This window comes from Chinchilla lanigera, unplaced genomic scaffold, assembly GCF_000276665.1.
Source record: "Chinchilla lanigera isolate Chin_1 unplaced genomic scaffold, ChiLan1.0 scaffold00114, whole genome shotgun sequence".
Classification (NCBI taxonomy): Eukaryota; Metazoa; Chordata; class Mammalia; order Rodentia; family Chinchillidae; genus Chinchilla; species Chinchilla lanigera.
In genome coordinates this window covers 5272879-5287230 of record NW_004955515.1, presented here as the reverse complement: position 1 = coordinate 5287230, position 14352 = coordinate 5272879, and the positions used below count along the sequence as shown (strand labels likewise).

The window sequence follows — 14352 nt, the reverse complement described above, 5'->3', positions numbered from 1 at the left end:
GCTGAGCTAAATCCCCAGCCCCATGAATCTCCTATTATTATACCTTGGATATCTTTTGACTTAAATAAGGAAATTGATTTTATCATTCTTTAGCAGTTATGGATATTATACTGTACTGTAGTTGTTATTTTAGTTGATTTCTCTGCCTCTTTTTTCCCTACTCATGTTTTGTGTGGCCTGAATTGCCTGCTTTCATAGTAATTGTATGTTATTTCTTTTAGCTTTGTGGAAATAATAGTTTAGAAGCATTTAGATTTATTGAGACAATAAGTCAGAAAAATATATGATTTTTTTTTTGTCTTTTCAGAATTTTATTTAATGGTAATATACCTAAAATACTTTTTTTTCTAAACTTGGAAAAAGATGGATCATTAAATGCTAATTTTTAATTGGACATGGTGGTGCACACCTGTAATCCCAGCTACTCTGGACACTGAAACAGGAAAATCACAGGTTCAAATCTAGCCTCAGGAACTTTAATGAGACTCTGTCTCAGATTTTTAAAAAAGTTTCAAGGGGCTGAGGATATAATTTAGTGGTAGAGTGCTTGTATAACATGTGCAAGGCTTTGGGTTCCAACCCAGTACCCAAAACAAAAATAAATAAATAAAACCAAAAAATCCCTCTCTCATATATATATTTATTCATATGTTCAGTTTTTAAAAATCCATACTGTAATTCACATAAAATAAATTCATTGGCTTTCACTCCATTCATATTTGAAAATACCTAATAGCCCAGCAAGGATCTCAAATGAGACTTGAAGCCTACAGGGAGAGCAAAAAGGGAGACCGAAGTGAAAAAGAAAGAGGTGGCAAGCGGTGCTTTCTTCCTCAGCTGGGACTCACTGTATGGGAGGGCTGGTTTGAACCTACAGACAGACATAGAGTGACTCCTGGGGACCCCAGAGGTCTCCACAGAGAAATGCACTAGTGGAACAAAGTAGTGAACACAGCAGACTGTAGTGGCTGATTTTGTTTCGTAACCACAAATCTAGTTCATAAAGTTAAAGGTAGCAAATTAATAGTTACCATAATTTGTCATTTTCTAGGCTGTGTTTGATGCCATTGTTACTGCTGATTGTACTGCTTCCGCCAAGGTGACGTGATTATTTCAATGAGTTTTTCTTCCTTGTATGCCAAGACTGAATTGCCTAAGGGTCTTAAAAAATACTATAGGCCAGTACCAATGAACCAAGAGGTAGGCCAAATAGACTGAAACTTCTTATCCCCAATAAATTGAAGAAGTAGGATCTTGCAACAGACTCAAAACCCAAAACCCAGCTACACCCAGAAGGCAACTCTGAGTTGTCATCTCCTAAAGGTTCTAAATACTGGCAATAAAGCTACTTGCTATAAGCAGTTTACGAACATCAACCCCGGAATTAAACTAAAAAGAAAATAGGAAAAAAGAAAATGAGAAGACTTAAGCAAGATGCAGCCCCAGACTTCCAGCTCACCAAAGGCAAACTGAGAGGGCAATGAAGTGGAATAATTTGAAAGCCACCCACCTGGCCTCTCTGAAGTGGTAACAGCAGAAGTAACAAAGCAGATGAATGTAGCTCTGGAAAAAATCAGTTTCTCAGGTAACTACAGAGATGGTGGCCATAATGAAAGACATGGTTAGTGACTCTAGAGCAGATACAGATTTAAAAAAAAAAAAAAAAAATAGAGGAACTTAGGAAAATGATGGAAACTACAAACTCCTTACATAGGGAAGAAATGGAATCCATGAAACAGATTCAAACAGATATCCAGGAGATTAAAAATTCCTTGGAAGGGATATGCAGCAGAATGAGCCAATGTGAGGACAGAATCTCAGTTATAGAAGACAGGATTATGTTTAGTGATCATGAAAAGAAAGATTTCTTAATAATAGCAAGGGACCATGAAAAATCAATCCAACAGCTGCTGGATGATCCAAAGAATAATAATATAAGATTAATCAGAGTCAATGAAAAAGCTGAAGTAATGGGGAAAAACTTCCCAAGCAGGGAAAAAGTATTAGACATACAAATAAGTGAGAACTATGGAACTGTAATTAGCTATGATCAAAACAGTCTACATCAAAGCATATAATGATTAAGATTCCAGAAATTCAACCCAAGAGCAGAATATTAAAGCTGTTAGAGAAATGAAACATATCTATAAAGGAAAGTCCATCAGAATCACAGCAGAATTCTCAAGACAAACCCTGAAGTCAAGGAGAGCTCAGGGTGATTTCAAACCATAAAAGAAAATAAACTGCAGCCCAGATTTATGTACCCCACAAAACTATCTTTCAAAATTGATGGAGGAAATAAGATACTTCCATGACAAAGAAGAAATTCATGAACACCAAACCACCACTCCAAAATGTTCTGAAGGACAGTCTAGAAAGAGGTAATAAGGACTACAACTCCATGAACCCAAACAGAATGAATCCATCAGGCCAAGCAAGCAATTAAACAGAGGGGAAAGCTGAGTGTGGTGGTGCATGCCTGTAATCTCAGCACTTGAGTTGCTGAGGCAGAAAGATTGCTGTAAGTTCAAGACCAGCCTGGGCTACAAAATGAGTTCAAGGCCAGCCTAAACTGCATAGTGAAACTCTGTCTCAAAAAGACAAACAACAACAACAAAAAAAGGGAGGGTGGAGATCAACAACAGGAAAATAACATGACAAGGATAAGTCAATACATATCAATTATAAGTATCAATGTTAATGGTCTCAATTCACCAATCCAAAACAGACTAGCAGAATGGATCAAGAAACCAGATCCAATAATGTGCTGCATACAGGAAGCACATCTAATGCAAAAAAAAAAATCTAATAGCCATGTGTTCTTAAAATCATCTAGGTAATTTATTTTTATTCTAAATGATCTGTCATAAATGAAAAACACTTTACAAATTAATATGTATATAATATGTATCATAATTACAACTATTTAAAATTTATGTATAATAAACTTACTAGAAACAAATGATAACTATGATTTTATAAGTATGGTCATAGGATAAGTATTTTTTTCTTTTTTTAATCATTTTGCATCAATATATTCCTGAAACGTATTTTAAAATTATTTTAAATTTGTTTGTAGATTAAACCAAAAGGTAATAAAATAACTTAGGTTTTTCTATGGAGGCTTAATTTCCTGGAGGGCCTCATCCTCTCTCTCTGCCTCCCTGTCTATTTTTCTCTCATACCATTCTTTTACCTGGTAGCACATTGTAGCTTGATTCTGCTCCAGGAAGATTTAAAAAGGATTCAAACTTTTCCTCCATGCTGTAATCAACGTTAATGATGGGAAATCTTGCTATTGGTGTAGCAGTTGTTTGCTGAATTCCATGCTGTCTGTTGGACCTATGGTTGAGTGAGGAATTTTTCCTCAATCTTCTGTGATACATCTTCCTCTTTTGTTTCCTAAGAATTTCTTCATTTTGTCCAAAGTCAGTTTGAAAAATAATAAGCAGAAAAAAACAAAGCAAAAATGCAAATTTCATAGCTGATGTTTCGCCAAGCAATTTCTAGAGTGAAAAAGAATTTCAAAGTTAGTAGAGACTTAAGAAAAAACAAAGTTAGTAGAGATTAAGTTTTTGCCTTTGAAAATTGACTTATAATTGCTTGTATGCCTCAGTAATAAGTCTTTGAGAAATATCACTGATATGGGCTATGTACTATAATATCACTGCCAAATCAGAATTTGGAATTTTTCTATTAGAATCAAAGAACTTTTCTTGTATTTATTTCTGGGCTTATCTTGAGCAAACTTTTCTATGACAGGCTAGATAATAATTACTTCAGGCTTTTTAACTATCTGTTCTCTGCCATAACTATTCAACACTACCTTGTAGCATGGAATCGGCCGTAAGTGATATGTAAATAATTGTGGTGGTGCTTCAATAAAATGATCATTACAGTAAAGACAGTGGGCCAAGCTGGACATGATGGAACTTACCTTAATCCCACTGCTCTGGGTGGTTGAGGCAAGAGGATCACAAGTTCAAACCCATCCTCGGTAACTTAATAACTTAGCAAGACCATATCTCAAAATTAAAAAAAGAAAAAAGGAAAAGAAGACACTAAGCTGGGAATATAGCTCAATCCCCAGGACTGTCCCCACCAGAAAAAGGTGGGTTGCACTTGGGCCCTTAGCTATAGTCTGCTGACCCCTTACTAGGCCTCACTGTGCTGAGTTTTTTGGCAATTAAATTGGGAGATCTCTGCACTGGTCTGCTGAGGTGCTATGTGACGAACATCACCACAATTCACTTTTCAGACCTCCTGTTTTATTATTCATTATCTTTATAATTTTCTTTATTGGGTGGAAGGCGTGATTGTACCTTATAAACATAACTAGGCAATAGTAACAGTGATGAGGAAGTAACACAGGAAGAATAACTTGACTGGATCCTGCACATAGTGAAGCTGAGAAATAACTGTTAGGCACTGTTGGTGTAAAAGCAGCATTGTATCCACCAGTCTGCTGCAGTCCCTGCGAAGGTAGGGTGGAAAAGAAAAGAAACCTCTTTCTTCAGAGCTTCCCTGCCCTTTCGCCTGGCCACCCTTTTTTCAGTGGCCTTCTGCTCAGGTCCCCTCACTGTCGGTGCTCCCCAGGATATCCCCTGCACAGAGGCCATCCATTCTCCATAAAACACTCACTAAACCCACCACTGAACTAGGAGTCATATGGAACTTATTTCATGGGTAATTGTCATTTATGAAAAGCTTACAGCTAACATAGTACTTAGTGGTGACATTGTTTTTGCCTTAAGTTCATGAATGTTGCAAGGTTGTCTGTTCACACCACCTCTGTTCATTTTGCTGGATTTTCTAGCCATTATAGTCACAGAAGTCCAAGAAAGATAACACCATTTTATAATCTTTAGAAATATATTTTAAAATATGGAACAGCAGTGTTTACTAACAGACTCAAATATATTTTGTCTTTGTATAATTTTTTAAAAAATAAATAAAAATAAAATAAAATAAAATAAAATTTAAGCTGGAGATATAGCTCAGTGGCATAGTGCCTGCCTGGCAAGCATGAGGTCCTGAGTTCAATTCCCAGTACCAAAAAAAAATTTAAGCAGACTAGAATTTTTATTCTAAGCACTTATAAGTCAACACTTTATTTATAGAAAATACACACATATTTGAAAGGAAGAAATAAAACTGGCTTTATTCACAAATGTCTAGGTCATTTATGTAGAAAACACAATGGAATCTGCCCCCAAAAAGCTTCCATAATAAGAGTTAAGCAAGGCTTCAAGATACAATCAATGTACAAAAATCAAGATTATTTCTGTGTGCTAACAACAATCAAAAACAAAATTAAAAAATATAATACCATTTATAATAGCATAAAAATATGAAACACTAAAGAATATTACTATATTCTGAAAAGATAAAGTACTGCTGAAAGAAATAAGACCTCTGTCAGTGGAGATATATACCATATATATAGATCAGTAGACTCAATATTGTTATATTCTAGCCAGGCATGGTGGTGCATGCCTGTAATCCCAGCACTCAGGTGCTGAGGCAGGAGGATTGCCGCAAATTTGAGGCCAGCCTGGACTACACAGTGAGTCCAAGGCCAGCCTGATCTACATAGCGAGAACTTGTCTCAAAAATGTATGTATGTATTTTTCAGTTCTCAATTCTCCCTCACATAAATCTACATTAAATTGTCACAAAGCCAGTCAGAAATCTAGCAGACAATTTTGATAAAAATTGACAAGGTAATTCTGAAATGTATATAGAAACTGCAGACAATTCAAGCTGTTCAGTAGTGAGAGTATCAGTGGTTGGCTCAGTTCAGGAATATGAATTGACTGTGAGACAGGAGGATCTCACTGCCATAAGAGAGCTTTGGGGAGTGGTAGGTATGTTAATTTTCTTGATTGTGGTTGTAGTTTTACATGTAAATTTAAATTTATTCACTTTAATTGTCCCTACCACAGTATTTGGGCAGAGCCATCACTTTATATTCTGAAAAAGAGAATGATTATTTGGAGTCGCACATCTAAATCATGAAGTGAACAACATTCACAGCCTGAACCTGGCTGAGGTTCTTAATGTAAGGGAAGTCAATATAGAGGACCTTGGGAGCCATGCTGTAAGAATGGTAACAGTTTAGAGCTGTGGTCAGGAAATTATGGACCAAAAGGCTACATTGGGCCTGCTGCTTGTTTTTGTACAACCTACTAACTAAAATATTTTTGTTGTCTCTAAGTGGTTAAATAAAATTAGAAGGCTGAGAGTAGAACTTAGTGGTAGAGTGCTTGCCTAGCATGTGCAAGGCCCTGAGTTTGATCCCTAACACCACACACACACACACACACACACACACACACACACACAAAAGCTGCATACAGTTGTACTGTAGCAAGTGAGGCTTAATTAGTCCTGCCCTAATTTCATTCAAAAAAAGGAGTGGAGAGGGGAGGATCTGGGAATGTTGCTCAGTGGTAGAGCACTCACTTGCTAGCATGCTGAAGACCCAGGTTCAAGCCTCGGCACACCAGAAAAAATAGAGCTGGAGGTACAGTTCAGTGATGGAACACTTGTCAGGCATTCACAAGACCTTGGGGTAGGGTTAAAAAGATAAAGAAAAAAATACAGAAAAATAATTTCATGATCGTTGAAATCACATGAAATTAAAATTTATTCTTTTTTTTTTTGGTACCCGGAATCGAACTCAGGACATTGCACTTAGCAGGCAGGAGCTTGTGCTGCTGAGCTATATCCCTGGCCCAAAATTAAAATTTAATATATATAAAATTTCAGTATACACAACCGTGGTCATTTATTTATGTATTCATTTTGGTTATGCGTTACAATGGCAGAGTTCAGTACTTGCAGCAAGAGACTCACACTGTGAGCTTCAGAAGTTAAAATAGTTTACAGCAAAAGTTGGCCAACTCAGTTTAGAGCAGTGCTCCTCAACTGGGTGTGATTTTTGCCCCTCCCCCAACTTTTAGTAATTTTGTTTTGTTTTTTGAGACAGGGTCTCACTATGCAGTCCAGGCTAGCCTTGAACTCACTGTGTGGCCCGTGCTGGCCATGAACTTCCCACAGTCCTCTTGCCTCAGCCTCCAAAGTGCTGAGATAAAAAATGTGCATCACCATGACTAATTTGGAGATGATTTCAGGAGTCACAATTTGGAGGAGATGCTACAACTATCTACCATGAAGAAGCTAAGGTGCTGTAAACATCTTACAGTGCACAGGACAGCTCACTACAACAAAGAAACAGTTGGCATAAAATGTTGATAGTGCTGAGATTGAGGAGCATAAATTTAGAGAAATAGTTATTTGAGGGTTTTAATCAAGACATTCACATGTTGCTGTAGCCAAAACATAATGACTTATAATTGAATAGACTCTTACAGTGTTATGAAAAGGAAGAGTGGAAGATAAGCAGATCATTTCCACATGATAACCTACTTCACAAAGTGTTCTCCGAACTCCAAAGTGTTATCAATTAAAATGCATTTAAAGTTATTAAAAAAATTAAATATCAAAATTCTACAAATGTAATATAGAAAAGACAAACTGCCTTATCTATATCTCATTTAGTACAAAGGTAGATATTTTTATCAAGGGCCAAAGAATAAGTATTTTGAACTTTGCAGAACAATGGTCTCTGGCACAACTACTCAACTTTGCTGTTATAGCCACAAAGTAACCCTACGTGATAAGTACATGGGCGTGATTGTGTTTTGGTGGTGCTTTGCTTGGAAAACAGGAATTGGTCTCTGGGCCGTAGATTCCCAATTCCAAATTTAGTGTAATTTTCATAACAGTGTATGTATGTATGTATGCATATATATATGCATATATACTTATATTTTAATTATATATATTTGTTCTCTATGTTATGCTGAAACCTATTTCCACTCAGCAATAAATTATGGGTATGCAGCTACATACACTAATACATATGAATCCATCAGGTCTTTACAACTTGTTTTCTTTCTATAAATTACTTAACAGTTTGGTAGTACATATTTAATATTTTCCTATTTTTGTTATTGGGAATAATCTTTATCCATATAGCTTTCCTAAGTATTTTCTGCTCTTAATTTCATTTTTACATTTATAAATAATATTACTAGAGAGTCCTTTGTTTTAATTATATCATTTTGGTTTTTTTAAATGCAATTTAACATTTATTAGTCAGTTTGGTCAAGTTTGTTAATATATCTTGAGGCTAAGCTACATTATAAGAATATACTTCCATAAATTTAGAATTATTTATGTGGCAATTTTATCTATCTCTAGTAGTGCTTTTTGCCATAAGTACTACTTTGTCTAATGTTAACGTAGTTGCTTTCTTTTTGTTAATGTTTTCTTAACATATTTGTCTGATTTTTTCTTTTAGCCTTCTGTGTTCTATGATTTTTATTAGTAACATTTTTACTGTAGTCTGGTAATCTTTATCTTTTGATTGAAACATGTAATTGAGTTATATTTACTGTAATGCTTGGTATATTTGAGCTTAAAACTTTTTCTATTTGCTTTCTGCTTTGTCTACCTGTTCAGTGTTATTTTTTCTGTCTTGCTTTCATTTTAATTGATTTCTTAGTTTTTGCTATTGGTACTGTACTATACAGTGAGCCCAGGAACTTGCTGTGCTAGGCTAAGTACCACTCAGCTACATCCCCTCCTTTTTAATGTTTATTTTGAGACGGAGTCTTGCCAAGTTCTCCAGGCTGGCATTAAACTTGCAGTCCTTTTGCTTCAGTACCCCATGTAAGTAGCTTATGGTTATATACTTTTTACTGTTCTTTTCTTTGTAGAAATTACCACATGCATCCTTGACTTAGCAAAGGACTTTTGGGACCTTCACCTCTTTCTATATTTGTTTTTGTTTTTTGTCTTTTGAAAACAAGGGTCTCGCTATGCAGTTCAGGCTGGCCTTGAGCTTACTTTGTAGCTCAGGCTGATCTCGAACTTGCAGTGATCCTCCTGCTTCAGCCTCCCAGGTACTGGGATTACAGGCATGCACCACCATGCTCAGCTTTTACCTCTTTCTAGACAATGCAAGAACCCCAACAAATTGATTCTAGTCTCTCTCTTCTGGCACATACGCTATTTATATCATGTATTTTAATTCTCTTTATATTTTAAACCTTCAAAAGATTATTATCTTGTATTCAATGTTCATTTAGAATCAGACCTTTTCAGGTATTTTCCATCTGATTAAAGAATGTCTTTTAGTAAATACTTTTGTGCCGGTCTGTTGAAAATGAGTTCTTTTTTTGTGTTTATCTCAAAATGCTTATGTATTATCTTTATCCTGAAACTTTCATTTGACATATATTTTCTTTAGCACTTTGAAGATACTGTTCTTGTATCTTTTTATTTTTTGGGCTTTTTTTCCAGTACCAGGAATCGAACTCACGACCTCATGCTTGCCAGGCAAGCGCTGTGCCACTGAGCTAAATCCCCACCCCTCTTATATCTTTTTGTTCCTCACAATTTTATTGAAAAGTCATGTCCTAATCTAAATACTTCTCCTTTAAAATTAACTTTTTACTCTGATTGCTTTTAAGATGTTCTGTTTGCCCTTGGCTGTCATCAGTTTTACTCTGATGGGCACAGGTATTATTCTCCTGTTTGTATTGTGTTTAGGTTCACAGCACTCTGTGAATTAGTGGCTTGCTGCTGTTCATCATATCGCATTTGGGAGCTTCCCGGCCCTTATTCCTTCATGCACACTCCTTTCCTCTTCCTCTTACTTCTTTCTTTTTCTTTCTGTTTTTTTGAACTGGGAATCAAACTCAGGACCTCGCACATGCCAGCCATACAGGTGCCATGCCACTGAGCTCTATCCCCAGCCCTTCACCTCTTTTCAGAAGCACAGCTGCTTGTGTACAGCCTCCTTACTGTGACTCCGCACTTTCCCTCTATTGTATCTGTTGTCCTCAGTTCATCCTCATTATTTTCCTAACTGATCTGGTTTATTAATATTCTCATCAGCTGTCGTTCATGTGCTATTAAATCTATCCATTAAATTTTATTGTTCCATTGTGTTTCTTCCTTTTCAGTTTTCAGTAAGTTTTTATTTCTCCTGCTGAAATTTTTAATCTTGTCTTTTTCTTTTTTGAATGTATCAATGTTTTGAAGTCTTTCTGAAGAATAGATTTTTTGGATCCTGTATTTCCATGGTGGCAAACCTGTGGCACACATGTTGTTTTTCTTTCAAGACAAAAGATGTATGAATTGTTCTTTATAAACTAAAACCTCAGTATTTATGTTTATTTGCAGTGCTGGCACTTTGCAATAGATAAGTGGGTTTTGGGTTGCAGTTTGGGCACTCATCTCTAAAATGTTCACCATTACTGCTCTATTTTATTTATCGCGTGTGTGTGTGTGTGTGTGTGTGTGTGTGTTTCTTTAGGTTTTTAGCCATATTGTTTTGTCTTTTTATTTACCTGGTGGCCTTTGATTAAGTGCCAGACATTGCATAGAAATTTATGACAATACTTTGGGTTGTACGATGATGTGTTTTCTATCTAAAGAAGATTTACATCTGGTTTAGGCATGAGGGTAAAGGCATCACCGATCATTATTGAGTAGTTAAAGTCAGGCTTCACTATTTCCAACTAATCATTACATTTTGGGGCCCACTCAAACCCTACTAATTTCACCAGTGCCACTTCTCGCCCTTTACCACTTGTTTGGCCCTTTTCCTTGTTTTTTGTTTCTCTCGCTCATGAAACTGTTTTTAAGCTCTGTGAAGCTTTTCAGTAACCTTTCTGGAATCCACAGATGCTTCCAGAAGAAAGGCTGTTCTAGACCTCTCTGGGTTCAGTCCTATTCCAAATAGTGGCCCTTTTGTTTTTCTCATCTTCCTGGTTGCTGTCAGCAGATCAGTGGGGCTGACTTGCCTCATCAAAAGAGACTTCTTCAGACTTGTTTTGTTACTAGCAGAAATAACTATATATATTACAGTATCTTTTACTGTATCTTATAGCTTATGAAGGTTTGTCATTCTTTTATGTCTGGAAATAATTCTGTTTGGCAGAAAATAGGATTATGATTTCAAAATCATTTAATTATTTTCCTCTAATACTTTGCAGATATTGGTCCATTATTTTCTTATATTTAGTGTTGGTAAGAAGTTTGACTTGAATCTCGTTTTCATCCCTTTGTAGAAAATTTTTGTTTGATATCTTTGATACTTAGAAGTTTTATTGTAATGTGGCTAGGAATAGGTTACTGTTGTTGCTTAATTTGTTCTTGGGATTTTTCAACCCACAGTCTTTCTGAATTTTCTTTCTTCTGTTCTCTTCCATTCTTATTCAAGGCTACATTTCCCCTCTTTAAGCTCATTCCCCTCTTCCCTCCATGTTTGAAGAACTCCTTACAGTGTCTATTCCATCAAGACTCCTCCTATTTCCCAGTGCAGCTGTGTATATTCATGTTTTTATACATCTATAACAGTCTACTATTTCTAGGGATGTGATGAAAAGCCAAAAGGGCAGGTTGTCTGGTTGGCCCTCTCGAATCTCAGTAGCTCTTTTTATAACTCCATCTGCCAAAATCACCCTCCTCTAAGTCAGGTTTTAGATTTGACTGTGTGGACCTGCCTCCACATCACCTTAGCTCACAGTTAGCAACCACTGAGATATTGTGGTGTCAACCTCAGCATCCAGCTTTTGTTCAGCTTACATGTGTGTTAATTCCTACAGCCGCTTCAAAAACATTACTGTATCTCATTGGAATGAAACTGTATTTGAACTTTTTTTTTTTTTAGGAAATTAACAATGGTTGTTATATTACATATTGTTATCTTTCACGAAGTTGCTCAGGTTGCCAGATGTAAGAATGCAAGATCAATTGAACTATTTTTATGATCTACGTTAGTTTCAGAAAAATGAACATGCAAAATGTAAAGGAGGTACAAATTCATTAGCTTATTGACACCTAAAATTGTATTATGTTTAGTGTTGATGAGTAAATTCATAGATCCAGTAGGAGTAACAGTAGCAAGAAGGGAAATCAGTGTAAAAATTTGAGCTGTGGGGGAGGGTAGAGCCAAAATTTGCTAAGAAGCAGAGCAAGTGGGCCTTGATGGACGCACAGCATGAATGTTCTGCATTGCATACAATGTATGCACTGATGTTTTACTGCTTTGACAGTTGTATATGTAGCCCCTCTATCCTATGACAGAAGTCATGAGAAATCAGGCCCTGGGCCTCAGGGCTTTGGAGATGAACTCCCATGACAGTCTCAGGCATCCTGTTGTCCTGGGCCTGCTATGAGCACCTCTTTGCCAGGGCATTGCCTACATGAGTGTGGAGGAGAGAGGGCACTGGCTGTGACCAGACTGGTCACACTCTATGTCCCAGGATCCTCATCCTGAAATCCCCTCCCAGCCTGTCTCCCTCCCTACAGGCTGACTCCTTTTTAGTTACCCAGAAATTTAAATAAGTATTTAAGTAAATTGACAGAACTACTTTCATTTCGACAGGCATCATTAAACTGTTTAAATAAATGTTGTGAAATGATTTCTTAATGCTGATTTTATAATTGATGCTTACTCTTTCCTTATTTTCAGAGACTTACAGAATTTTGCTTTACATTTAATATCTAATAAGCAACTTTATAATAGTGAATGAACATGTTTCTAGAGGTAAAATTTTGACACTCTAATCCCAATATTATTTTTATCAAGTAAGGTTTTTATCTTTTTTTAGCACTTTTATGTTTATTCCGACCATTAATATCATTTGTAAACTTCAACTTATTATTTTTTCCATTTAAAGTTTTTCATTATTTCTGTTAAGTAAACTTTAAAAATACTTAAGTTTTAAACTTCTAAATGAAGCCGTCAGTTATTATCCTGTCACCCAACAGGTTTCAAATAAAAGACATTTTAAGTTAATCTTTTAGAACTAAAAATTGAAAAAGAATGAAACTTTCAAGCCAATTTATACTTCTGTTTACCACATAATTCTATCCAAACATGAAAATAATTTAATCCTAACTTTATAAGTTTTGAAATACTTGGGAAGTAATCACCCTGAAAAAAAACAACAAAACAAAATAATGCATACTTTGTACTTTAAAATCTGTTAGTAAAGAGCTAATTTTCTCTACAATTAAACATATTTGCACATAAAATACCAGAATATTAAAAACATTCCACATGCCTTAGTAGAAACTTAAAATTTAAAAACTTTTTTACCTGGAAATCTAAACTAAGTAGACTTTGCTTGGTGTCACTTAAGTCTCCAGTTGAAAGTGAAACAAAATCAGAGCTTTCTTTAAAAAACAAAGAAAGAACAGAAGGAAATGTTGAAAAAATGTTTGTTGACTTCTTAGTAAAATCTAAAATAACTGATTCCCTTGGGGACAAATGCCTTTTAGTTCTTTTTGTAGAAAATCAGCCAAGAAAGTAACCAGGGAAAATCGTTACCAAGGGAAATATTTTTTAAAAATCATAGGAAAAGTGGAAAACATCAGCTGGGGCTGGAGGGAAGCATTTCCTTTGCAGGCTGAAAACGCAGAGCTAGAAGCACAAAATGAGCTTAAGAAATCTGCGGTTTTCACAAGCTGTTTACAGAAAAAATCTTAAAGTTCATACCAGCCCCCACATAGCATTTGTACTTTATCAGACTGTAGGGATCATATTGTTTAACTAAAGGCCATATGTGTCTGGAATGCCTTTTTAAAAACGAGGTTATTATTATTTAAATCTTTCATCCTCTGCCTGTCTGTCCATGCCAGTCTCACACAATATTGAAAGAAATAAAAGAACAGTTACATGTTAATGCTATTGGAAATGATGTGACTTCTAACTACTGGGTAATAAAAAGGGAGTATATAAGGGAGCTTTAAGGCTCCTAATTACCTGTTACTGTGGCAAAGTAGTTGTCTGCTTTGGCCTCAGTTTCTTCATCTGTACATGAACAAGTTAGAGCAGGACTCTAAGCCCAACCCTGCTGCCTGGGCTCTTAAGTAAGTTACTTAATGCTTTCGATGAAACTTTATTCTTCTGTACAACTGGGATAACAATATCTGCCTTTCAGGTTTTTGTAGAAATAAAATGAATAGCATAAGGAAAATGACCCAGTGTCCATCATAGACTAAGTGATTATCTACAATCTGGTCTTTGTTTTTTTTTCTGGATACAGGAGCTTGCTATGTAGTCCAGGTCCAGACTGACTTTGAACTCACTATGTAGCCCAGAGTGGCCTCAAACTTGCAGCAATCCTGCGTCATCCTCACAAGTTCTAGGATTACAGATGTGCACCACCATGTCCAGCAAAAAATCTTTTTTTTTTTTTTTTTTTCTCTGGTACCGGGAACCGAACTCACGACCTTGCGCTTGCCAGGCAGGCGCTTTGCCGCTGA

The 14352-nt window shown here is 36.0% G+C and overlaps 2 protein-coding genes across 8 annotated transcripts in view; one reads left to right on the top strand and one right to left on the bottom strand.

Moving 5' to 3' along the window:
• Ecm2 (extracellular matrix protein 2, female organ and adipocyte specific) overlaps positions 1-13954 on the bottom strand; it is a 35433-nt gene extending 21479 nt beyond the window's left edge. For 2 of the 6 annotated variants that reach the window (XM_013506868.1, XM_013506871.1), the window contains exons 1-2: positions 13184-13503; positions 3197-3506 (exon numbers count right to left, since the gene is read on the bottom strand). In XM_013506868.1, the coding sequence (XP_013362322.1) occupies positions 3197-3482 (286 nt within the window). In that variant the 5' untranslated portion in view covers positions 3483-3506; positions 13184-13503. Of the gene's footprint in view, positions 1-3196; positions 3507-3937; positions 4001-6465; positions 6569-13183; positions 13504-13849 lie in introns of those variants that run through there. The other 4 variants (XM_005408907.2, XM_013506869.1, XM_005408909.2 and 1 more) reach the window with 4 other exon arrangements.
• Positions 1-14352, top strand: part of Cenpp (centromere protein P) — a 228091-nt gene that overhangs the window by 161117 nt on the left and 52622 nt on the right. The gene's annotated exons all lie outside the window — the stretch shown is intronic.